The sequence below is a fragment of the Carcharhinus amblyrhynchos genome, chromosome 4, assembly GCF_965287045.1.
Source record: "Carcharhinus amblyrhynchos chromosome 4, sCarAmb.v2.hapA, whole genome shotgun sequence".
NCBI lineage: Eukaryota > Metazoa > Chordata > Chondrichthyes > Carcharhiniformes > Carcharhinidae > Carcharhinus > Carcharhinus amblyrhynchos.
Window position 1 is genome coordinate 81,259,818 of NC_137327.1, and position 26,227 is coordinate 81,286,044.

The window sequence follows — 26,227 nt, forward strand, 5'->3', positions numbered from 1 at the left end:
TAGTGTGACACAGCACAAATAGATAAGTTTGGAGGAAATGCTATGTATGTTGTCTACGTGGTTTTTAAAGTGTTTGACAATGACTTGTTAACAAAATTGGCTCTGAGAATGAGAGGGCCAGTGTCAACTTGGATTTTAAAAACAATTAGCTTAAGAACAGAAAACAGCAAGTCGTAGTAAATGGTTTTTGTTTCAGAATTAGAGACAAGGGATTTTAATGATATATAAATGACTTGCATAAACAGAGTAAAATTTCAAAATTCATCAAGAGGATGGCAAACAGAGAATGATATAAATTGACTGCACAGGACACAGGCTAACAGAATGGGGAGACAAATAATAGATTGAATTTAGTACAGAGAAGTGAGGTAATGCATTTTGGTGCACGTTTTAGGGAGACACAATATAGATTTAATGCACAGTCCTAAAGCATGTGCATGGAAGAACTTGGTGTGCATGTGATGACATCTTGTGCTTCATAAATGGAGGTACAGAGTGCAGAAGTAGGCAAGTTTTGTTGAACCTTTATAAAACATTAGGCCAATACGATAAAATTGCATCTTGTTCTGGTCATCACACTTTTAGGAAGGAATGTGTGGGCTCTTGGGTGCAGAGGAGATTTACCAGAGTAGAATCGTAGAATCCCTGCAGTACAGAAAGAGGCCCTTCAGCCCATTGAGTCTGCACTGAACATGATCCCACCTTGGCCCTACCCTCACATATTATACCCACTAATCCCTCTAACCTACGCAACCCTGGGCACGAAGGGGCAATTTATTAGTATGGCCAATCAACCTAACCCGCACATCTTTTGGACTGTGGGAGGACACTGGAGTGCCTGGAGGAAACCCATGCAGACACAAGGAGCATTTGCACACTCCACACAGACAGTGACCCAAGCCGGGAATCGAACCCAGGACCCTGGAGCTGTGAAGCAGCAGTGCTAACCACTGTGCTACCGTGCTGCCCCAAGGATAGTTCCAGGGATGAGGGATTTTAGATAGAACGTTAGGTTGGACAAACTGGGCTTATTTTCTTTTGTGCGGGACATTTGATGGAGGGAAACAAAACTATGACGTATTTATATGAGGTAGACGGAAAACTTATTTTTAACTGGTGGTGCAAGGATTGGACGATGCAGTTTTAGTTTATTTACTAGTATCACATGCAGGCTTAAGTTAACATTCCAATGAAGTTGCTGTGAAAAGTCCCTCGTTGCCATACTCTGGCACCTGCTTAACTACACTGAGGGAGAATTTAGCACAGCCAATGCATTGAACTCTTTTGCATTGTGGGAGGAAACTGGAGTCCCAGGAGGGAACCCACACAGATGCTGGGAGAATGTGCAGACTCCACTGACAGTGACTCGAGCCAGCATTTGAATCTGGATTGCTGGTGCTAACCACTGTGCCAACATGCTGCCTAAATGTTCCTAGCTTTATGGGTAAAGGGTACAGGGATAATGAAGAACAATTTTATGCAGCAAGTGTTAATGATCAGGAACTTGCTGCATTTGATGGTAGTAGAAGTAGTGAAGATCAGTGATTTCAATAGGAAATTGCATCCAACAACTTGCAAGACAATGGGGGTAGAGCAGGGGAATGGGACTGATTTCTCCAAGGGGACAGGTGTGGACTCTGAGATGAATATGACACAATGACGAGTAGCAAGAGAAACAAAGCTGAAGAGAAACATTTATTAAAAATATGAGGATTTGGCCATAACAGCAGTATTAATCATTAGGCTTCATTGAGATCTAGTGATAGTTGCACCTGACTTTTCTGGATAATAGTATTAATGTTTTCAACTCTGATTAGAGGTTGTACTGGGGGTGTGTGTGTTCATGTGACACTTACCCATTGTTTGCAAAAGTTATTATGTTGACCTTTGAACTGTTGAGTTCCTTGAAGGTGAGAAACTTCTCATGGTTTGTTGCCAGTCACTGCCATGTGAAAAGTTCAGTGAGGAAGTATAAAAATTACACAGGTGCAAATATGAAGTGCAAACTACTCTCTGATTGCTGTAGCAGCGCTTGGAATTGTAACCTTTTTCCTCTTGGAGACTCCCAGACAATCCTGGAAAGTTGGCAACCTCCTAGAAAGTGCCAGTATGTTTTAGACACCAGGCATACTGAATAGTTATTGTGGTGCACATTTTAACTGGTGTGTCACAATGTAAGTAGGTAAGGTTGATGAAGGTAATGCAATTAATGTTGTCTACGTGTTTTGTAAGGAAGTGTTTGGCAGTACAAAAGACTGGTTTACAAAATTGGCTCATAGAGAAACAATGTGAGCAGTGGGGAGGAAGAGGAAAAAAATTGAGGGTAATGGATGACAAAAAAGAAAAAGCATACTGGGGAGATGAGACATTGATTAAGAGAATGATGAGAAATGAATGAAAGGGTCAGGATCCAAAGTGGTAAAAAATGCGAAACTGAAACTGGAGGAAGGATTTGCAGGAGAGAAATCAGACCTGAAGAAAGTTTGATCCTGTCAGTCACTTGCTGAAATTGCGCTGGATTTTTCATAGAAATCATAGAAACCTTGCAATGCAGAAGTAGGCCATTTGGCCCATCAGGTCTGCACCGATAACAATCCCACCTTGGCCCTTTCCCTGTAATCCCACATATTTCCTATGGCTAATCCCCCTAACCTACATAACCCAGGACACGAGGGGGCAATTTAGCATGGCCAATCAACCTAATCCATACATCTTTGGATTGTGGGAGGAAACCCACGCAGACATGATAATGTGCAAACTCCACACAGATGACCCAAGGCTGGGAATCGAACCCAGGTCCCTGCAGCTGTGCAGCAGCAGTGCTAACCATTCTGCCACCCATATTCACCTTTCAGCTACCAATGGAAACCAGTGGTCTTCCACTATCTATCCAGATGCTTCTCCCTCTTCAGTATATCTTTCTCCCTGATGCTTTGCCAGCCAGTTTGGTTTCTACTCACCCCACTTGCCAGAAAAGACTTAATTAACTCTAGTTTCTCAGTAATTGTAAAGTATGTGTCTGTGAGACGTGTGAGGTGTGGGAAAAAAGGAGACTGGCCATAACCAGCTGTTTTAAGTACAGGCTTATCAGTTGGGAGAGGAGTGGGAAGCATTAGACGGTGAAACGGACAGATATGATGTCCGTGAACAATGATGTCACCATGCAGAGTACGATTCACCAAGACTCTAGCAAGCAATTTTAAGACAAAATTCTTTTTTTTGCCTTGTTGTAGGCAGCAGTGACCAAGTGCTTCCTCCTTTGTTTTATAAAGGTGGGAAATTCTCGGTGGCTCCCAGTTTCTTCACTTTTAATTAATGAGTAGTAATAACTAGTTCCTGTGTTTTGCAGATGGGCATCAAGATGATGAAGCTGGTAAAATTGAAGCTTTACATAAAAGAAGGAACCTTCTTGCAGCTTTCTGTAAATTAATTGTATATAATGTGGTCGACATGCATACAGCTGCAGATATTTTTAAGCAGTACATGAAGGTAAACGTTTCTGAGTTTTGTAAAATACACTATTTTACTTGTCTGAAATTTTGCATGAAACCGTGCTGCTCACTAAGCTATGGTGGTTTATCCCAGAGAGAATGTAACTTTGTGGCTTGTGGAAAAAAAAATGTTAAGGAGGGAACCAGGTTATTTTTTGGCATAAGTGACATAGGAGTATGAGCATTGCGTGCTTTAAAAAAAATAGAACCGCAAGCTCGATCACTTAAGATTTGCTCCCCCTCCCTTCCCCCACCTCAGTTCTATATGTTCGTACATAAATCTAACATCTTATTATGGTTGATTTGTACACTTGCTAAAACGAAAATTTTCATAGCATGAAACTGTTGTCATGGATTGTTAGAAATGATACATCTGAGAGCCAGTTATCAGAATTATTCAAAAACTAATGCATAATGGTCACTAAATTCTTTATTGTTTATACTTCAGTATTACAATGATTATGGAGACATCATCAAGGAAACTATGAGTAAGTGCCGACAAACTGACAAAATTCAGTGTGCAAAGACCCTCATACTTAGCTTACAACAGGTAAGATTTTAAATCTTTTTGCAAGAAGAGTTGAACTACAAATTCAGAAGTATTTTGTAACACATAATATTCAGGGCATACCATATTAGACACCTGAATGAATGACATTAAATCAGTTTTTATACTCATTGAATAGGACGATAATCTTTAAAGATGAAATTTGGTGTGTTATTTTGGGGGTTATTTACTCAGCACATATCTGGTTCATTTTCATGTTGTGTGTTAGAGTCATAGAGGTTTACAGCATGGAAACAGGGCCTTTTGGCTCAAATTGTCCATGCTGCCCTTTTTAAAAACCCCTGAGCTAATCCCAATTGCCCACATTTGGCCCATATCCCTCTATACCCATCATATCCATGTAATTATCTAAATGCTTTTTAAAAGACAAAATTGTACCCGCCTCTTCTAGTACTATCTCTGGCAGCTTGTTCCAGACACACTCCATCCTCTGTGTGAAAAAATTGCCTGTGTGGACACTTGTATATCTCTCCCCTGTCACCTTAAACCTATGCCCTCTAGCTTTTGACTCCCCTACTGTTGGGAAAAGATATTGACTATCTACCTTGTCTGTGCCCCTCATTATTTTATAAACCTCTATAAGGTCACCTCTCGGCCTCCTACGCTCCAGATAAACAAGTCCCAGTCTATTCAGCCTCTCCTTATAACTCAATCCATCAAGTCCTGGTAGCATCCTAGTAAATCTTTTCTGCACTCTTTCGAGTAATAATATCCTTTTTATAATAGGATGACCAGAAGTGCACACACTATTTCAAGTGTGGCCGTACCAATGTCTTGTACAACTTCAACAAGATGCCCCAACTCCTGTATTCCATGTTCTGACCGATGAAACCTAGTACTCTGAATGCCGCCTTCACCACTCTGTCCATCTGTGACACCACTTTCAAAGAGCTATGAACATGTACCCCTAAATTTCTTTGTTCTATAACTCTCCCCAGCGCCCTACTATTAACTGAGTAAATCCTACCCTGGTTCAATCTACCAAAATGCATCACCTCACATTTGTCTAAATTAAACTCCCGTCTGCCATTCATCAGCCTACTGGCTCAATTGATCAAGATCCTGTTGCAACTGGAGGTACCTTTCTTCACTGTCAACTATGCCACCAAACCTCCTATATTCTCATCCAAATCATTAATATAAATGACAGATAACAGTGGGCCCAGCCCTGATCACAGAGGCAGTCTCTGGAGACAGTACACACCTCTTCAACCTGTGCTTAATGCTCTCTCCACTCAGATTGTCTGTACCTTTAAGACTCGATTACCTGTAAAGACTCACATTCCAACCATTATTTTGTAAATTGTGTTTGTGTCTTTACATATCCTGTTTGTGAACAGAGCTCCCACTTAGCTGACCAAGGAGCAGTGCTCCGAAAGCTAGTAGCTTTTGCTATTAAATAAACCTGTTGGACTTTAACCTGGTGTTGTGAAACTTCTTACTGTGTTATTCTGTCAAGAAGCCAATTTTGTATCCATTTAGATACCTTACCCTGGATCCTGTGAGATTTAACTTTATGCAACAACCTACTATGCGATACCTTGTCAAAGGCCTTGCTAAAGTCCATGTAGACAATTTTTTTTAGAAATATTGTGCAGTGAAAATAAGAACCATAATGTAAATCTGAATAATGTGCATTTACATGTTATATTTGCAACTTAATTTTCCTAGGTTTGTGTTTACATATTTGGGATAGTGTTTTCAGTGTATTAACCAGAGCACTTTCTAAAACCCATTTGTTTTGGTTTTTGATACTGTTCAAAAATATTAACGGTTGCTGATTTATTTTTGCATGCAGTAATCCAGTAAGGTCAAGAAAAGGGTACAGTATTGTTGGAAAAAGCAACAAAGGAAAAAAGTGGAAGTTACATTTGTTAATTAATAAAGCTTCATAATCAAAAAGTGGATGATTTAATTTTCAACTTATTACGTATTTATCACCAGTTTGCATGTCCTTGTGAAAATTGCTCACTACACCATGCATATTATGATTTTTTAAAATTCTTCACAGTTGTTTAACGAGTTGGAACAAGACCTTGGACTTAATTTTGATCGAACAGCTCCTGGCTTTAGTGGAGTTAAAGAACTTGCTCGACGTTTTTCACTAACATTTGGCTTAGATCAACTAAAAACCAGAGAAGCTGTAGCAATGCTACACAAGTAAGTATTTGATATGTGATATTTAAAAATATTTTTCTGGAAAGCATAGAGTCTGGGTGAAGGACAGCAACATCAAAAGGTACAGCAAGAAAAAGCATTCAGCTCATCAACAGCAGCTTGCGTTTATATAGTGTCTTTCACATAGTAAAAACATCCCCAGGCACGTGATCAAATAGAAAGTTGACGCCAAGCCTTGTAGAGATATTATTGCAAAACCAGGTGGCAGTGTAGGTGAACAAGCACTGCAGCGATGAACGAATAGGATTTGGTGCAAGTTCAGATACAAGCATTGGAATTTTGGATGATTTTAAGTTTACTGTGGTGGGAGAATGGCTAGAAAGCCCTTGAAAACATCTGGAGGTACCAAATGCTGAGCAGCAATTGAACTGAAGCCAGGTGGAGATATTAGGGAGGTAGGTATAGGTGGTTTTGGTGAGAGAATGTAGGGTTGCAAGCTTAGCTCAAGGCCACATCCACTCCTTCCACATTCGTGGTACGGTACACACTTTCCTGGACTTTACCCAGTTAATCTCCCATGGGAACATTTTTCATAAATATTCATTCCCAATAAAACTACAGCATATTTATCCTCCTATACTTTACACAATGCAAGCCTGCTGCTGGGTACATTCATTTACCTCAACAGCACTTACATCATCATGTCATGTGGAGTGCTTAATCAACTGTCTGTGACCCTTCTCTGTGATCCTTTTCCAAACCCAATCAGTACTTATCTAGCTTCTTTTTGAAGATGATGATGATTAGCATGGTTTGGTAAATTATTTTGCTCTGGGTTAGTTTCATATGGCCGTTAATGGAGTTTAATGTGTACTCTTTCACAAGTCTAGTTCACTTTTAGTTTGTAGCCTCTATTTAATACTTAAACTTAACTGGCTGCTGAACAGCATCTATGCCTTTACATTTCAAAGGTTTGGATCAAATTTTGCAGACAAGTACAAGAATTACCACTAACCGAAGGGAATGAGTCTGGTGAACATTCATTAAATGTCAAAAGCCAAATATAATGGATTCTGAAAACCTGAAATAAAATAGAAACTACTCAGTGCTGAAGTTTGGTCGCACCTGTGGAGCGAAAAGCAAGGTTACTCTTTCAGGCTGTTCACCTTGTGTCAGAGTGGAGATATAGAAGGCTTTGAGCAACTACAGAGGCAAGGCAAGGTGTCAAACAAACAGCAAAGATAGTCTATGATGGGATGAAAGGCAGGAGAGATTAAATGTCAAAATTGGTGCTGATGCAAGCCAAAAGGAGAATTTATTTGACCCTTTGCAGATACAAAAGATGGGTCTAGAGGGAGGTAAAATTGGAAAAAGGAGAAAACACCTGTCGTCCTAAAATGAAGAAAATGGCCAAGGTTATAACCTGAAAATGTTGAACTTGTTCAGCCTGGAGGCCGTGGAATGCCCAATTTCAAGAAGTGAAGTTATTCCTTGAGCTTGCGTCAGAACAGTGTCCGAGGTTACAGTGGTAGTGTGAAGTGGAGAATTAAAATGACAAGTGATTGGAAACTTTGCAATCAGGATTGCATACTGACCAGAGGTGTTTTGCAAGCAGTCACCCTTGAGCTGGCCTCCACCATATTGAAGAGACTGCACCATGAATAATGAATGCAGAATGCTAAATTCAAAGAAGTACAACTAAATTGCTATTTCATCTGGATGTTTGGAACCTTGGATGATGAGAAGGAAGGAAGTGACAGAAAAGGTGTTGTATCATCTAAGTATACATGGGAAGGGGATAGATTGTTGGGATCATTCTGATGGAAATGGTGATCTGAATGTGGAAGGCGAGAGGAAAATGTGAAAAGAACAGTCGTGTTTTGGAAGCAAAGGAACGGATGACTGCATCAGTGTAGGAAATAGACTGATATGGTTGACATAGTGGGGAGAAACTTTGTTGAGGAGAAAGTAAGACATGTCAGAAGCACTAGTATGGAAATTGGCATTGTCAGAATACATACGAAGAAACTAAGAAAATGGAATATGGCACTTGGGTGGGAGGAAGTGTGACCCAGCCCATCTTCATAGTCCAAAGTCCTGCCATTCCTTCCAGGTGAAACAAATGTATTTACTTCAATTTAGCAAATTGTATTTGTTGCTCATGATGTGATCTCCACTGTTGAGGAGCCAAAATGCAGATTGGTGGCCATGTTGCTCTACTTAGTTCCTATTGCATTATCAGTCATTTGTTAAGTTAATTCTCTGCTGCGCTTCCATTTTAGCTTCTCTATCTTTGGTCTTCTGCAGTGTTCCAATGAAGCTCAATATTAGGTTGAGGAGCAGCACCATATCTTTTGATTAGGCGTGCTGCAGCTTTCTACATTCGGAATTGAGTTCAGCAATTTCAGATCATAACCCCTGCTCCGTTATTCATTTTTGTTTTTATATGATGATGGGTTCGCTTTTCCATTTAAAGCTGTTCTTGACCCATCTTTTGTTTCTTTACTTTTATCATCTCCTTTTGCCTTGCACTTCAAGTTACTTAATCTCTTCTGCCTTCCACCATGTTCTTGGCACATAACCACTTTCCAGGCTTGTATTAAAATCTCATATGTCGCTAACTTTTGCCATTCTGATGAAAAGTAATTGAATTGAGACATTAATTTTGTTGCTCACTCCACAGATGTACCAAAATTGCTGAGTCTTTCCACCATTTTCTGTTTGTGTTTTAATCTTTGGCTAATGATCTTGAATTAGCTTATCGCCATTCATAAGTTTTTATTTTGCAGTGAATGCTACAGCCTCATTTAAGCAGATTATCTGAAGTTTGTGATAACTGAAAGTACAACTGCTCAACATAGAGAAATGAAGATTAACCCGTTGGGCGGGATTTTACGGCCTCGCTCAATCCAAAACCATAAAATCCAGCCCGAGGTCAACAGAATCTTTCCATGGTCCGCCCCTCACCTGCTCTGATTCCTGTGGCAGACGGGACAGTAAAATTCTGGCCATTATGCCAGATTCTGTATGTTAATTGTGTTTTAGTTGTGTGGTGCTTTGAGAATTCACTGGTTATTTTCTAATATTAATTTGTTTGACAATGAATTTGCAGAGATGGCATTGATTTTGCCTTCAAGGAACCCAATGTAAATGGAGAAGGATATCCAGCTGTGAATTTAGCTTTTCTTGATATCCTAAGCGAATTCTCTTCTAAGCTTCTCAGACAAGACAAGAGAACGCTGTAAGTACAGTACTAGTTTGTAAATGCAGCAAAACAAACTCTAAAATTGTGTAATTTTGCTTTAATTGTTGTAATATGTTATTTTGCCATGTATTTTGACCATTTTTGAATAATTATTGAGCAGTGTTTTGTTTTCCAATTTCAGTTACGTTTACCTGGAGAAGTTTATGACTGAGCAAATGATATTGCACAGGGAAGATGTGTGGCTGCCATTAATATCATATAGAAACTCCTTACTCACTGGGGACGATGATACAATGTCTGTTGTCAGTGGAATTAGCAGCAGAGGCTCTTCTGTCAGAAGCAAGAAAACAAAACCAGCAACAGGGAAACGAAAATTACCTGAAGGTAATGCATTAGCATGGCTCTTGTAAATAAATCATGATGATGTACTTATAGTATACACATAATTGCATTTCCAGGATGCACTTTAAGACTGGAAATTGGATGAGTCGATGCACCCAATAAAGGTGACTGCTTATGTGGAGTGAATGATACATCTTGTACAATTTTTGTTCTTTCCACTTTTCTAATCTCCAATGGGTATAGGTCTCACCAGCTCAACTGTTCATTATAAAACAGTTGTTTCATCCCCATTCAGCCCAGTGAAATTGCATACAATTTATATCCCTGCTTAAATAAGGAGGCCAAAACTGTGCACAATAGTGAGTGTAGTCCCTCCAGTATCCTGCACAGAGCTTTGACTAAGGGTCATCCAGACTTGAAATGTTGGCTGTATTCTCATTCCACAGATGCTATCAAATCTGCTGAGATGTTTCATCATTTTCTGTTGTTCTTTCAGATTCCAGCTTGCACAGTATTTTGCTTTATTACTTTGAGCCTTTCTGTCTGAACATTGCTAGTTTTTCAGGTTAGCGATTGTCGGGTCAAGAAATGGACTGAACAGACAGCCAAGTGGTTATCCAATCTATTTGATCTCCTCACTCTAGAGGAAACTGCATTGAACAAAGAACAAAATCAGCCCAGGAAACAGGCCCATCGGCCCAATGAGCCCGCGCCGCCATCTCAACACCACCAGTTCCCCTCTCCACCCACGACCCCTGTCTAATGTTTTATGGCCATCCAGATTGAGGGAATCTGATTTAGGGACAATTTATTCCTGCCAATCAGCTTAACAGCACATCTTTGGGGTGTGGGAGGAAACCGGAGCACCCGGAGGAAACCCACGCAAGCACGGGGAGAATGCGCAAATTCCCACAGACACCGGCCCAAATCCATGTGTCTGCACAGCAATCAGCGGTAGTCACCTGAGCTGTCGTCTTGCCCAGTGTCTGGTCCGGTTTAGAGACACACTAACGACATGAAGCACTAGGCCAATCTCGAACAACCAAGAGCAGCCCCAGTACGACCCATCGCGTATATGCCCCTCGTTGGACACGAAGCAGACCAACTTAAAACCTGTGAATGAAAAGAGAAAAAACATCATTATCATACCATATCCAATTACATTACCAGGGATGCCCCAATGCTAATGACCCTTATTTAAAACAATCTCCTATATCCACCCATCTCCAATCCAGTCATGTGCCTGTCTAAGTTACTCTTAAAGGACTCCAGCGTGTTTGCCTCCACCACCTTACTTGGCAGAGCATTCCATACCCCCACTATCCTCTGTGTGAAAAACCTCCTTCTAATGTTTGTGTTGTATCTCTACCCCCTCACCTTAAGTCCATGGCCCCTTGTCCTACGTGTCTCTGTCATAGGAAATTGTTAACGGAGAATACAATAAACTATTTTGAGACGAGTGGAAGTCATTTTTTTTTTGTTTGATGTTCTGAACAATGGTAAGAGAGGCAATAAAAAGCCAGGTGTTTACACAAAACATGCCCAGTGAAGGGGAATGGGTGTTGAGGATGATTTGAAGTGTGGATCAGGGCATTGCTGGAGTAATGGTTCCTTCAGAGTGCTGAAAGGGGAAAGGAAGATGTTGTTGGTAGTGTGACCATGTCAGTCAGTGGAATATATTAGATGAACACCACAACCTGTTGTCTCATTTATTTGGTTATTAAACATGCATGGGTTCTTTTCAATAATCCTTTTTTCCTAATGGCAAAAATATTGCACTTAACATAATGGAAAGATTCCTAGACAATCACTTCATGCCAGATGAGGTAGAGGTTTTATTTTAAGAACAGAAGAACAAGGAGCAGGAGTAGGCCATCTGGCCCCGCGAGTCTGCTCCGCCATTCAGTAAGATCATGGCTGATCTTTTCGTGGACTCAGCTCCGCTTACCCACCTGCTCACCATAACCCTTAATTCCTTTACTATTCAAAAATTTATCCTTGCCTTAAAAGCATTCAATGAAGTAACCTCAACTGCTTCACTGGGCAGGGAATTCCACAGATTCACAAGCCTTTGTGTGAAGAAGTTCCTCCTCAGCCCTAAGTCTGCTTCTCCTTATTTTGAGGCTATGCCCCCTAGTTCTGGTTTTCGGAAGTGTAAAAGAAAATTGTGGTTCTGAAACTACATTTCACACTAGTATTTCACTGCTAACCTTGATGTTTCTTGCATAGTTACCCACTTGTTTTTTTTCTCATATCAGAAGTAAATAATGAAAATACTGCTGTGTTAAATGATTCTGTATCCTCAATATAAAATATGGGTAGCAGACACAGTAATTGTTTCCACATTTGACAGATTACTTTGCAAATAACTGATTTCTCTTTTTCTAATGACTAGCAGTTACCAGAGGAAGAAAGTAATTCAGCACAAGGGTCAATAAGATCATAAAATTGAGATTTTAATAATTGTAGCAAAGTATTTCCGATGTTGCATTTTTCCACTTTTGTCAGATGACAAGGTTTGTTGTTGAACGATTATTTTCATCAGTGAATGCATTGTAAAATATTGTTATGATGTGTATTCACCAAACACCCATAGTCTGATATATTCATCATTGTAGTTAACAATTCACAAATTTGACCTATGCAGTGTTAAGCTAGCATTTTAATTTAAATGAAATAATGTGTATATTTAAAACATTTTGTTTGTGTTTTATTTATAACTTTTAAAATTTATTATTGTTTGGAGGAAAGGATGTTTCATGTATGAGATACATTTATTCCAATTAAACCTGAATTTTGACTCTCTTCAGAAATTTCAATGTTTCGCATTACAGATATATTTATAAACTCATTGTAGGAGGTAAAACTTGTCATGACTGGTGACTTCCTTCAGATGATAAAACATGCATAGAAAGAACAATTTTATTAAACATGCATAGAGAGAACCTTTTATTTTGCACCATGAAGCATGGATTGGAAATTTCTCCAAAATGTATCAGTTATTTAAGGAGGACGAGTTAATGATTTCATTAAAGACAGTTATCGCAGGGTACCTTTCTTTTGGTTGGGAAAACAAGGCAGTCTGGTCTAGAGGCTCAATTTCAAGATCTTTCATTATATTCTGGAATGTGTTTGAGAATTTTGTAATTTTTGCGGTTTTTCCTCTGCACTGACAAATGTTCTAGGTGGGGAGATGCTCCTGTATACTGAAGGGTCTCTAACTCAAGCTACTAGAAATCAGAGTTTGTTGCCTGATATGAGGTGTACATGCACTTCCTGTCGGAAGATACTTTGGAAAGATCTTCGGTGCAGGTTCAGAACTACCAAAACATTGAGACCACCTGCTAAAGTTTTGCAGTATCCCGCCAATAAATTGTCTACTGTTTACCCAGCTAGGACCTAGCATTCCCATTATAATCTCATTTTTCAGAGATATCTGGAGCCAGCTAAGAAGCATCCTTTCCTTCAGTGCTCAGTCTACCCTTCCAGACTACTTCAAACAATCCATTCCAAATATCTGGTGAAATATCTGCACCTGGCTTAGATATGTATGATGAAGTCTGCTATGTTCCAAATTCTTATTGCATGCACCTTGCATGTATTTCAGCCTCAAAGAACTCCATCTCCTTAAGTAAATGAACCATTGTTAGTTGATCAGACAAGTGTTGGTTTAAGTCCTCATCACGCAGACGACAGATGCAAAGATCCCTTTAGAAACCGAGGCTAATACTGTAATCAGTCACTGCATTGCTGACTTGCAGTATGGAGTCTAACTGTACCCACTGAACAGTGGCACTATCAGTTGGAGGTGCAAAGGTTCAACAGAAAATGTTTGTATCTCTTGTGACCCAAACATCAAACACTATCTGTTAACTGATTTAATGCATTTTATTAAAATCTTGTCTGGTAGGGAATGGAACTTTTGTTTTTCCTCTTTAATCATTGTGATTAGTAAACCCCTTTGGCGTGCTTGAGTTAAATGCAGTTACCTCAAAGAGAGCCTCTGTCTCCCACCATGCCCCTTTCCCAATGAAGATTTTCAACTGATGTAAATTAAAGATACATTTTTATTACAGTGAAGTGCAAATTCAGAGCTCCATCTGCACTGGCTTAAAAATGACCCAGCTGCTGATATCACGAAATGGCCATCCAAAGGAAGGATTACATTTCAAAAATCTACTCTGGACCATATATTGGTCCCAATTCTGAAAGAGTAGTTTAGTTGTCTGCTATACACCTGTTCTCTCTATTCTCTATGTAAGGGCTGTATGCTAAACTGCCTACTGAATGTAGAATTGTACATGTGAATCCAGGACATCAAGCAAGTGCTCACAATATTCAATACCACTGCATTAAAACTTTAGCTTCCATTGGTATTGCATATCCTCATAGCTGTGTAAGTATGCTGTAGCATTTCCTGCTCATTGATATTTTAATGTTTTGATGAAATTAAACATTACTCTTTTTGTGTGCTATCCCAATTAATGAAGCAAATTATTACCCCACAGTGACTTACAGTTGTAGTCAGATTGTTCAGAACAAATATTTCTTCCATAGCTACTCTGGAGAAAAAATGGAGGACAGGGTTAATTTTAGACTAACATTAGCAGTTGTGAGCTATCCCAAAAGCACCTCAGTTGCAAGGAATTGTATAGTAATGGACCCTGAGAGGAAGGAGGATGAGAGAAGATGAATTAAGCACGCCCTAGTTTACTTTTACAGTCATTTTATTGGTTTTCTAGGTTATGTTGTAAAAATTTAAAAAGCTGAGATTCTTTGTACTTTGTAGCAGAAGAAAGCAATGATGGGTCGTGGATCAGCAGAGAACATAGTTTGCAATCACCACTCATGATGCAAACCCCACAGTTGACTTCCACTGTTATGAGAGAAGCCAAAAGGTTGAGGCCTGAAGAAGAAAGTTACATGGGGGTATACCAAATGCCTCAACAACATCAACCTGCTGTGGACTACAAGTACGTGTAGAGTTTGGTTTGTTATCTACGAATACTTTTCATCCTTCCCACAGTTGTTTATGGTGGCAAGAAAACTGACAGCTACAAATTCATTTTTAATGTCAATTCTTTCAATTGCAAAAAACAAAGATGCCTTCATTCCATTATGACAGTATTTCTGTTCAATTACATTTTATATTGTAAGAAGTGAAGAGTTAATTTAAGTTTTGGTGTATTGAGAAATTAAAACAGAAAAAGTAAGAGATCAGTTCCTGGGTCATTAAGAAATCAAAGGTTGTGTTTGTGACCTTTCCTAAATATGCTTAGATCAGAGATGATCTTAGAGGTGCCTGAAAATGACTCAAAACAAAAGGAGTTTTAATTTTTTCCATTTTAACTTGTCCCTAAAATCAGCTGCCAATGATATATAACTGTGGCTAATACGGCATTTACAGATAGATTGTTGTGAGGCACAGTGAAGTTAGCATTGATTTTGCATATTATGGATAAAGGTTCACAATAGTAGGATACTGAATTCAAAACTGGTACTAAATTAGCATTCTCATTCTAAATGCCCTATTGTGGGTTGGAAATTTGTAACAATATGATAATTGATTTGGCTTTGAGAAACAATTGATGTTTACTTTACATCTAATAATGTTGTTCCAAATCTTTGCTGAAATTGAAATGTTTTGTTCTCTTGCACTGATGGCCTTATCTTCTCTTTCACATACTATTTCTTACGCTTTATGTAAAACACACTCACTCCCACTCTACTTTCTTGCTTTTTTTTCTTTCTCTTTGTTTCTCCATCACTGCTCTCCCGCCCTTCAAAAAAAACACTTTGTCCTAAAAAAAAATTCACTGTACTGAAGCAGTGTTGTAGCCATTTACCAGCCAGACAGAAGTCATTTGTTTGAACATATTTTGCCATTCTATTAGACCATGGCTGATCTGTATCTTAACTCCATTTAACTGCCATTGCTCCATATGCCTTAATGCCTATACCCAACACTGTGGCCTTTCAACATTTCATTTGGCCTAGCATCCAGCTTTTTAGATGATACCAGATTTGTATTCCTCTTCATATGAAAAAGTGCTTCCTAATTGTAGCCCTAAATGGCTGTGCTTTAATTTTAAGATGTTTTTGTTCTGGATTCTATTGCTTGATGAAGTTATTTGTATCTTCCCTTTGAATTTGTAATCACTTTAAAGACCAACAGGATTACTTTTATGCAAAGGTGAAAATAGCAACTTAAATGGAGTTTTTTTTCAGCTCACCCATGTCTGTTTCAGGGTAATTTTTCTATCCCACCATCTACTGTGATGGGATTTGAGTCAAGGACTTGCTCTAGGTTTGTGGTTTATCAGTTCAGTGACCTAGATCACTAAGTGGATGCTGTTTTAATAAGATGTGCCTGTTTGAAAGTCTGGTTTTAGCAGGGAATTTTATTCCTAATTGTCATTTGAGCTTTCCTGATATGCTAAATTAACTATCTGCAGGTTAGGATGTAAGTGCTAATTAGATTCAGTTTTTTTATGAGCAGTTTATTTAAGCTTTTATTGAAGGTGACACACAACTCATTTCTGAATTGTCCAGGAATTGAGAGTGAGTGTATAGCTTCACTGGAATCCTGCCAGGAGAGGTCCAGAGAGGGGAGTAATATCCTTTCCCTGCAAGGCAGAGAGGGAGTCTACTTTTGCTGTCCTGGGCAATTGATGCGACTCAGCCTGATCTAAAGTCCTTTCCCATTCCTCCTGCAGACTAAGGGGATTCTCTAGCAATACACAGATGGCAATGCACTCCTTTTTCCTGGTGACTCTTGTAGAGTGGCAGAGAGCGCTTGCTCTTTTTAGGTCAAGTCCTCAGATAATTAACAGAATTAACATTGATATTGTATTTGTGAACATATGACAAAGTGTCCGAGGCAGTCTCCCAATGTGAGCAGCAAGTGAACAGTAAAAGGTGATTGATGTACCTCACAGGAACACATGAAACCTTCTACAACAACTAATTTCCCCTCCTATCGGATGATTGTTATGAGCAGAATGAGTTAATTCAAGTGCTTGCCACTAAAATGCTACGGTGCAGCTCCCTTAATACTTGTGAGCAAGCAATTTAAGTGGCAATCAGCTGCTTAATAATCTTCCAAATAACACTTCCGAGTGCAAGCTTTAAGTCCTTAAAGATGGTATTTTGCAGGAAATGCAGATTTAACTGGCATATTATCTCAGACATCTTGTTCACCTCAAACCTCCTTTAGTGTTTAATTATATCCAGGGAAAATTGCTCCACCCATACTTGAATATTTTAAACCTAATCCTGAGCTATTTTTCTTTGAAAATAAGTATTAGACTACAATTTTAGATTCTTTCAAGGAAGCTAGGAAGTGCTTCATTTGGAAAATGTCTACAGAAAGTTTGAATGAGAAAGCTAAACAGTATTTGTCCTATGAACTAAAATATCTGTAAGTGCAGTTATTACGGTATAAAGCAGAAATCAGTTTTACTTTGGAGTTCTTTAACCTGGAATTAATGAAAATTAAGAATTTGTTTCCAACTTACCAGATGTTTCTATCCTATTTGTACAGTAGTCAGATGTCTTGGTTGATTGCTCAGAGACAACAAGAGGAAGCAAGGCAACAAGAACGAGCTGCAATGAATTACGTTAAATTAAGATCCAATCTGCAACATGCTATGTAAGTCTGAGGGAAATGCTATAATGACATTGTGCATGATCATATTAACAGTCAAGTTAGTAACCATTGTCTTCTCCATGGCCAAGCTGTTTTTCTCAGTTTGTACATACATGTACATTGCTCAAGAAATTAATTTCCATTCACATGGATCTTTACCAACGTCCCCTCTATTTCTGAACATACATAATGCATAGTTTATTTAATTATCCATTGCTAAATCTGGCAGAACCATATCAAGCTTTTCTGGGTCCTGCTTTCCTCTGCCAAAACTATTGATTGCCCCAGGAATATGTTGAAATGCAAAGATAAACCCCTGGCTGCTCTTGTCCATCTTTTTGCAATCAGCTTCTTAAAGCCTTCTGTCTTAGCTCAGGAGTTTGCCTCTGTTGCAAACCTCCGTTTTTCAATCCAGCCCGTACTGTGAACTTATCTTTCTTCACTTTCTTTCCAAGCTCTTCCCATGCCCTTTTCTGATTCATCTTGCTATTGAACCCCATCTCTTGTTTGTTTTCTATATATTGCTAACCATCCAGTGTTCCTTCAAGACTCCCATGCTAGCTGATATTGAAAAAAAATTCCCATCCCTTTCAAATCTGCCTCTGTTCAAAAGAAAATTCGTTCTTAACCTATCAGCCCATCGCCAACTTCAAAACTCCTTGAATATTTTGTGGTTGCCCAAATTCTATCTTTACTACATCTTGAGCTTTGAATCTCTGTAGTCAGGTTTCTGATACATCACAGCACTAAAATGGCCCTAATCAAAGTCATAAATAAGATCTACAATGACTGACCATGGTGCACTAACCTTTATGCTTCTCTATCTGCAGTTGATGTGCTCATCCTATATTCACATTGGTTTCTTTGTGGAAATAGCTACGAAAGCAGAACTTACGAAGCAAAGATCAGAATAGGTTTCTGTACTGTACCTGAATGCTTTTTTAAAAATGCACCTTTTTCAATTCTCATAGATAAGTGGATCAGAAGAATACAGAAAAATGCTCCTGCCACAATTAGGACTTTGTACATTCAATTTACAAATCCAAAACACTAAATGAAAAGATGTATTCCTTAAAAAGTTGTTTTTATAATGAACCTTTGGAACCTTCTTGTGCTTTTTAGTAACTTGTGGCAAGTATTAGCCATGGTGTCAGAATGCTAAGAGCAGATTAACAATTCTATTTTTCACATTAGAATATTTGTATTGAGTTAACTGCCTCTAAAAGGTTGGCGCAACTTGGACATGGTGGAAAAAGATCTAATCTTAATAAAAAGACCTGTCATTTGGCAGAAGATGTTAATTTTTCTGGCTCATCAAGGGGCCCATTATTTCACTTTGATTTCTGGCTGCAGAGTCCATGTGCATTCATCACACCCCCATTGTCCATTTGTAGCTGCTAATTGCTTAATTGTTTCTTTTTCCTGAACATTCTGATGCATGGGTCAGGAAAATAACTACTGGTGTTAAAAATTCATAGATTATTTTTTTTCTAGTCGACGTGGCACAGGTTTGATGGAGGATGATGAGGAACCGATAGTGGAAGATGTAATGATGTCATCGGAGGGTCGTATTGAAGATCTTAATGAGGGCATGGATTTTGACACCATCGACATTGATCTGGTAATAAGATGCAAGAAAAAAAATTAGATAACTTCTTAAAATGTAAGCAAAAATTCTGAATGCAAATTTTTTTTCCAGCCGCCATCAAAGAATAGACGTGAAAGAAATGAATTAAAACCAGATTTCTTTGACCCTGCCTCAATAATGGATGACTCGGTGAGTCTAAAAGTCTTCTATTAGCCTTCACAATCGTAGGTTAAAGATGATAATGTTTTAGATGTCCATGTGGTACAGGTGACATGTGCATTGAAGCAGTGATGTTTTAGAATCCTGACTCCCAGTTTCAGCCACGTTGTGGAGAAAAACATCAAATAAGTGCCTTTTGATGGAAGTGTGGAGGAAGGGCAAATAGTATGGGGAAATAAAATTATCTATAAGAAATGGGGTTGTACACTCCAGAAACGTTGCTCTCAAACGGATAAAATTGAACATGCGTGAATTTTGGTAGTTTCTGCTAGTAGTTTAATCACCCAAGTCCTTGGTCCTAGATATTTAATGATCCCCCAGTCCACAACAAGTGAAGCTTATGATTCAGCATACATTGAAATATGGATTGTTGGGAGTGGGTAGAGGATCTTTAATAATAATCCTTCAAATTAACTTTACAATCTTCCATGAGAAACAAATGTTATACTTTGTGTGGTAATTCTTATCTATAAATCTGATGGTGAAAAAAGTACAGAAATTTAAACTTTTGTTTATATTTCCGTAAGCAGTTTTCAATGTTTTAGTGGAGAATGTCTCAATGCTTCAGTCATTGTAGGCTGTTTTTCTTCCCTGCCTGTCATTTTTGTGTGTTGGTGTTTTCAAGTGTTCTAGTAGCTAACAGGAATATATTTATTTGGGTGAACTTATTTAGGAATTAAGTTTCCTGGCCTGGAGAGCTTGCAGCAGTGTTTTGAATTGGCTGCTATAACATAATGAAATTGGGTTTTATCAAATAATTTGTTGTACTTTTGATGGAAGTACTATTCACAGTAAGAAACCTTAATATGTTTGAATTGCATTATTACCCAATTAGCGACCAGTTATTTACTAAGAATAAATTACATGGTTTCAAACAAACAGTTTTTTTTACTGTACAAGAGACAACAAAGCCAACGTTGAATGTCATCTATCCTATACATGAACATCTAGAATTAACATGAGGTAAAATAAATTAATAGACAAATTGTGGATGAATATCAGCAATCACCTGTGCTTAAAATGGTAGATATAACTATAAGACCAATTTTACAAACTCTGGACAACTGAGCCAATTTATGAATCACAAAGTCCTTCAAACACTTGTCTTCCTCATGATGAATTTTAGCTTCTCCTAGGAACTAGCCTGATTCCCAGGAAAGAGCAGTGTTACTCCTTGATTTCCATGGTGCTATCCTTGCCAGAGGCACGATATTCCAGTTCTTTTACTGATTGTTCTCAGATCCAGTCTTTCTGGCTGCCTTTTCCAGCTGTGCTGATCTTTGAAGGCTGCATCCCACTGTGTTGGCCAGGCTACACTGCAGCCTCTATTCACAAACAGTCCAAGCTCCCCAGCTGAGCAGCTGCCAACAACTGCTGCTTGGACTAATCATGTCCTGTCTTCCAACAGAGTTCAACATCTGTATCAAAACTTGGTTCATTCTGTATCTTAAATCTTAACAATCGTTAGTCAACCAACTGTCATTCTCGCAGGTGTTAAATTACAGTGGTTCAATGCACTCAGTGAAGATTATTTGCACAAATCATTCCTGACTTCTACTAAACATTTGAATCCATTGCATCAGTATTTGCTTCAATTGAGGGTGGCACAGTGGTTAGCACTGCTGCCTCAGGGCTCCAGGGATCCAAATTCAATTCCTGCCTTAGCGACTGTGTGGAGTTTGCACATTCTCTGCATGTCTGCGTGGGTTTCCTCCTGGTGCTCCGGATTCCTCCCACAATCTAAATGAGCAGGTTAGGTTGACTAGTCACGCTAAATTGCCCCTAAGTGTCCAGGGGTTATAGGAATAGGGCCTGGTTGGGATTGTTGTTGATGCAGGGTCAATGGGCTGAATGGCCACCTCCTGTACTGTCAGGATACATGTTTCTAATGAGCTTTGATTGTAGTTGTGCAAAATGTCCACTAGATGGCAAGTGAACCATAACCATTAAGGTAATATTATTCCAAAATTACTAAATAGATGAGAAATAAGCCCACTTGTTAAACATAAATTTATTATGTGTTCAAATTCTTTGAAGATTATTTATCATAACATGTTTAATTGTTTGTGAAGTATTTACATTATTTCGAAGTTGATTTGCAGGATTACATTAGTTGTCATTTTTGTTTCACCCTTGATCTAACAAAGGCTGTTTTCCTATCCCTTTTAGGTCCTTGGAGTTTCAATGTTCTGAGAAAATGTCATTTTATGAATATGAGAGGTAGTTTTAAAAGAAATATTTTGGTTAATGCAGTTAAACTATTAAAACTGTACAGATTTTCTCCTTTCAGGAGAATGCTTAATGGAGTTGTTCACTGTTCACCTAGATTAAGTGCTTTGAAGAGGCAGTTTGTTGCCTGATAAATTGATATTTTAAGAGACTGTAAAATTATGGAAGCAAGTTAAATTCCTTCCAGTAGTGCCACTGTATTGTGTCTCTGATTAAATGAGCTTGGTGTAGTATGTTTGAAAGTTTCTCTAAACAATTATTTGACTTGATAGAGTTTGGGAATAGGGAACTAAATTTTAAATAAAAATATATATATGATTGGTGCTGATTTTATAATTGCGAATCTTGTTCAGTTTTTCATACTTTGAAATTCCAAACGAAAGGACGAGGTTTAAAAATTATAATAAAATTAACAGCGTCTAAAATAGCATGGATATTCATGCTTAAGTAATTTTTAAATTTGTATTTTATATTTTATTCACATCTGTCTTTGCAAGCAATCTTCAGGTTAAATGAACTACAGCTGGTCATAGTACAATTTGTTTTAATAATGTAAATTAGTTTGAAGATACTAGACAACAAGAAAATTACCCATTTATGTTATCCCTTAAATTTGGATTCATGTTTTTAATTTTTATGGTAAATTTTCCGTCATAATTATAAAGTTTCTAATAATTCATAGAACGCTTTTCAACATTGTTCTGCAGTACTCTGGCAGCTGGTTATTTTATCAACTCTATGTTGACATTAACTTATAATAAAAAGATGTACATGACACTTCTTGCCGGTCTTCTTTCATCTATTAATTATTTTCTTTAAATCATTCCATGCCTTAAACTGCTTGCAGTACATAATCTCCGAACTCCAATTGCTGCAAAAATCGTCTTTTATTTCAATTGGATAAATACTCTGCTTTATTTGCCAAAAATAAAAACTTGGCTATTGCATTAAATTTTATTATTAGTTCATTGGATATGCCATGAATAATGGTTATCTTCTGAAGAATAGTTTGCTTTTACACACTTAAAAAAACATTGCTCATATTTGGCTGTACTGCCTTTAGTGTTCCTTACACCACTGCGTTAAAGAACTGCTGAGGACTGTATATACGATTTTTAAAAATCAGTGAAAGCAGACTTTTCTACTTTTTAAAAAAAAGTTTGTTTCGTTGTAAAGGCAGTTCTTCAAACTGTATGTTTTCAACCAACAGAAATGTTTTATATTTACCTTATCCTGTTGTCCTCCATATTTTGTTGTTCATTGTACTGTTCTGATTTGTATTTATGTCATGAAACAGTAACTTTTTGAATAAAATTTAAACCTATAAGGTTGTGCAATGGTATTCATTGTACAGTGATGTTGCAGAAAAGTATACATAAATCAAGAGCGATTAGGGATGGGCAGTAAATACTGGCCTTGCTGGTGATGCTGACATCCCACAAAATGAATATTTAAAAAATTGCAATTCCTATTTTGGGAGGAAAAATAAGATCTACTTCTGTATTTGCAGCAACTAACCTTTTTAAATTGATGTACATATTTCTTGATGTAATCTGAAAATGAACAGGATTGAACCTTTGGAACATGCCCAGAATGAGCATATTTATACTTTAAAAAAACATTTAATGTATCTTTGTATATTGGATTCAAACGGGTGCTCAGAGTGCTCCAGTGGAGATGGCACAGCAAAGGTCTGTGGGATGAGGATATAGCCCTATGAGAGGCTGAGTAAATTGGGCCCATATTTTCTCACCTTGAGGAATAAGAGGCGATCCAGTTTAAATATACAAGATTTTGAAGGGGCTTAGTAGGGTAGATGCAGAGAGGTTGTTTTTGCTGGTTGAGGGATCTGAAACATGGGGGCATGGTCTCATGATCAGGGGCCAAGCATTCAGATTGAGTTGAGGAGAAATTACTTCACTCAATGGTTGAGTGTTTGGGATTCTCTGCTCAGTAGGGTTGTGGATGCTGCACCATTGAATAAATTTAGGGCTAGAATTTAAGGCTCGGCTAGACAGGTTTCTGGTGTCTCAGAATCAGGGGATATTGGGGAATTGGCAGGAAAGTGGCGTTGAAGCCCAAGGTTAACCTTGATCATATTGAATGGTGGCTTGACAGGCTGTACAATCTAATTTTGTATTTCTGTAACAAAACTTGGAAATGAACATTGCTAAAGATGCAAAACATGAATCAGAAATGTTTCCCTACTGTAGCAATATGAAAGCAAGCAAAGTAGCGGTATGCAACTATGAAAGGTTTTCTTTGCTGCAAAACTCATTATTCTTTCTAGGTATTTATTAGGAAAGATAGTACATCATGCTCGATCAAATAGTAGTAATCCTCTCTGATAACCGAGTAAGCAGCAACCTCCTAATTGTGAAGAAGAAACACGCCTTCAAAATATTCATGAAGTGAAAATTGAGTGTTCTAGTTCAGTGATCTTTTGGCTTTAATTTTAATTTTTGCTTTCAATAAAGCTAATTCATGGTTTATAACCTTAAGCTGCAAAGTCCGTCTATATTTTTTTATAAAGATCAGGTGAACACGAGCCATTTCCATATCAACAGAAACACTGGGCAACATTACAATATCATCTGTGTGTTAAGTCACAGTAATTTTGGAAGCAAGTGTTTTTTCTGGTGCAAAACATGAGAAATGCGTCTTGTGAAGGCCTGGAAATGTAACGTTTAGCTTAGTGGATAGTGCGTATTTGTTCCCAGGTGAGAACAAGATCAGCTCAATTTTGATGCTATCCAATTAAACAGCCTATTGACCTCAGACTGACTTGTGAAGAAAGAGAGACGTGACTGCTGCGACAAAATCCACTCCAGCATGAATCATGTTTAGGAAAGAAGACAGTTCAGAAAAAAATTTGATGTACTTCATTTCAAAGATTCCATTATGTCTGAAGTTTGCGATTTAAGGCAGTATTTTCAAGGTATAAACACACTGTGCAATGAAATTAATAATTGATAATAGTTCTGAATGCACAACACAAACAGACCATTTGGCCCAGCTAGTCTGTCCTGTTCTTTTCTCTCCAGTAATAAGTCTCTCAACACCAGGTTAAAGTCCAACCAATTTATTTGATAGTAAACTCTCAAGCTTTTGGGGTTTGCCCCTTCGTCAGGTGAATGGAGAGTTCTGGCCTCAGACAGAGCATACAGCAGCACACACAGTTTACAGGTTATTGATTAGAATGTGAGTCTTTACAACTAACCTGCTATTCAAGTCTTAAAGATACAGATAATGTGAGTGGAAAGAGCATTAGGCATACGTTAAAGAGATGTGTATTGTCTCCAGATAGTACAGTGAGTGAGGTTTTGCAAACCCAGGCAAGTCATAGGGGTTACAGATAGTGCCACATGAACCCAGGATCCCGATTGAGACCGTCCTCGTGTGCTGAACTTGGCTATCAGTCTCCGCTCAGCGACTCTGCGCTGTTGTGTGTCGTGAAGGCTGCCTTGGAGAACGCTTACCCGAAGGTCAGAGGCCGAATGCCCGTGACCGCTGAAGTGTTTGACAACAGGAAGGGAACAGTCTTGCCTGGTGATTGTTGAGCGATGTTCATTCATCCATTGTCGTAGCATCTGCACGGTATCCCCAATGTACCATGCTTCGGGACATCCTTTCCTGCAGCGTATTAGGTGGACAATGTTGGCCGAGTTGTAAGAGTATGTGCCGTGAACCTGGTGGATGGTGTGCTCAAGTGTGATGATGTCATCCATGCCGATGATCTGTCATGTCTTGCAAAGGTTGCTGTGGCAGGGTTGTGTGGGTGTTGTGGTCACTGTTCTCCTGAAGGCTGGGTAGTTTGCTGCTACAAATGGTCTGTTTGAGGTTGTGCAGTTGTTTGAAGGCAAGAAGTGGGGGTGTGGAAATGGCCCTGGCGAGATGTTCGTCTTCATCAATGATATATTGAAGACTCTCGAGAAGATGTCGTAGCTTCTCCGCTCTGGTGAAGTACTGGATGACGAAGGGTACTCTGTCCACCACATTCCGTGTTTGTCTTCTGAGGAGTTTGGTGCAGTTTTTCGCTGTGGCATGTTGGAACTGTCGATTGATGAGTCGAGTGCCATATCCTGTTATGAGGGCATCTTTCAGCATCTGGAGGTGACTGTCATGATCCTCCTCATCTGAGTAGATCCTACGTATGTGGAGGGCTTGTCTGTAGGGGATGGCTTCTTTAACGTGTTTAGGGTGAAAGCTGGAGAAGTGGAACATCGCGAGGTTGTCTGTGGGCTTGCAGTACAGTGAGGTGCTGAGGTGACTGTCCTTGATGGAGATGCGTGTGTCCAAGAATGCAACAGATTCTGGAGAATAGTCCATGGTGAGTCTGGTGGGGTGGAACTTGCTGATGTCATCATATATAGTTGTTTCAATGATTGTTCACCATGAGTCCAAAGGAAGAAAATGTCATTGATGTATCTAGTATATAGCATCGGTTGAAGGTCCTGTGCGGTGAAGAAGTCTTGTTCGAGCCTGTGCATGAAGATGTTGGCATATTGAGGTGCGAATTTGGTCCCCATGGCTACTCTGTGTAGATGAAGAACTGGTTGTTGACGGTGAAGACATTGTGGTCCAGGATAAAGCGGATGAGTTGTAAAATTGCATCTGAAACTGGCAGTTGTTGTCTTGCAACTGGGCCAACATTGCCTAATACGCTGCAGGAAAGGATGTCCCGAAGCATGGTGCATTGGGGAGACCATGCAGACACTACGACAACGGATGAATGAACATCGCTCAACAATCACCAGGCAAGACTGTTCCCTTCCTGTTGGCGAACACTTCAGTGGTCACGGGCATTCGGCCTCTGACC

At 38.8% G+C, this 26,227-nt stretch overlaps 1 protein-coding gene across 5 annotated transcripts in view; it reads left to right on the forward strand.

Moving 5' to 3' along the window:
* Positions 1-22,735, forward strand: part of stag2b (STAG2 cohesin complex component b) — a 152,308-nt gene extending 129,573 nt beyond the window's left edge. For 4 of the 5 annotated variants that reach the window (XM_080187416.1, XM_080187419.1, XM_080187415.1 and 1 more), the window contains exons 25-34: positions 3,350-3,489; positions 3,940-4,041; positions 6,071-6,219; positions 9,290-9,418; positions 9,564-9,766; positions 14,514-14,697; positions 17,268-17,375; positions 18,867-18,993; positions 19,072-19,149; positions 21,349-22,735. In XM_080187416.1, the coding sequence (XP_080043542.1) occupies positions 3,350-3,489; positions 3,940-4,041; positions 6,071-6,219; positions 9,290-9,418; positions 9,564-9,766; positions 14,514-14,697; positions 17,268-17,375; positions 18,867-18,993; positions 19,072-19,149; positions 21,349-21,372 (1,244 nt within the window). In that variant the 3' untranslated portion in view covers positions 21,373-22,735. The remainder of the gene's footprint in view (positions 1-3,349; positions 3,490-3,939; positions 4,042-6,070; positions 6,220-9,289; positions 9,419-9,563; positions 9,767-14,513; positions 14,698-17,267; positions 17,376-18,866; positions 18,994-19,071; positions 19,150-21,348) is intronic. The other variant, XM_080187418.1, reaches the window with a different exon arrangement.
* The last annotated feature ends 3,492 nt before the right edge of the window (positions 22,736-26,227 follow it).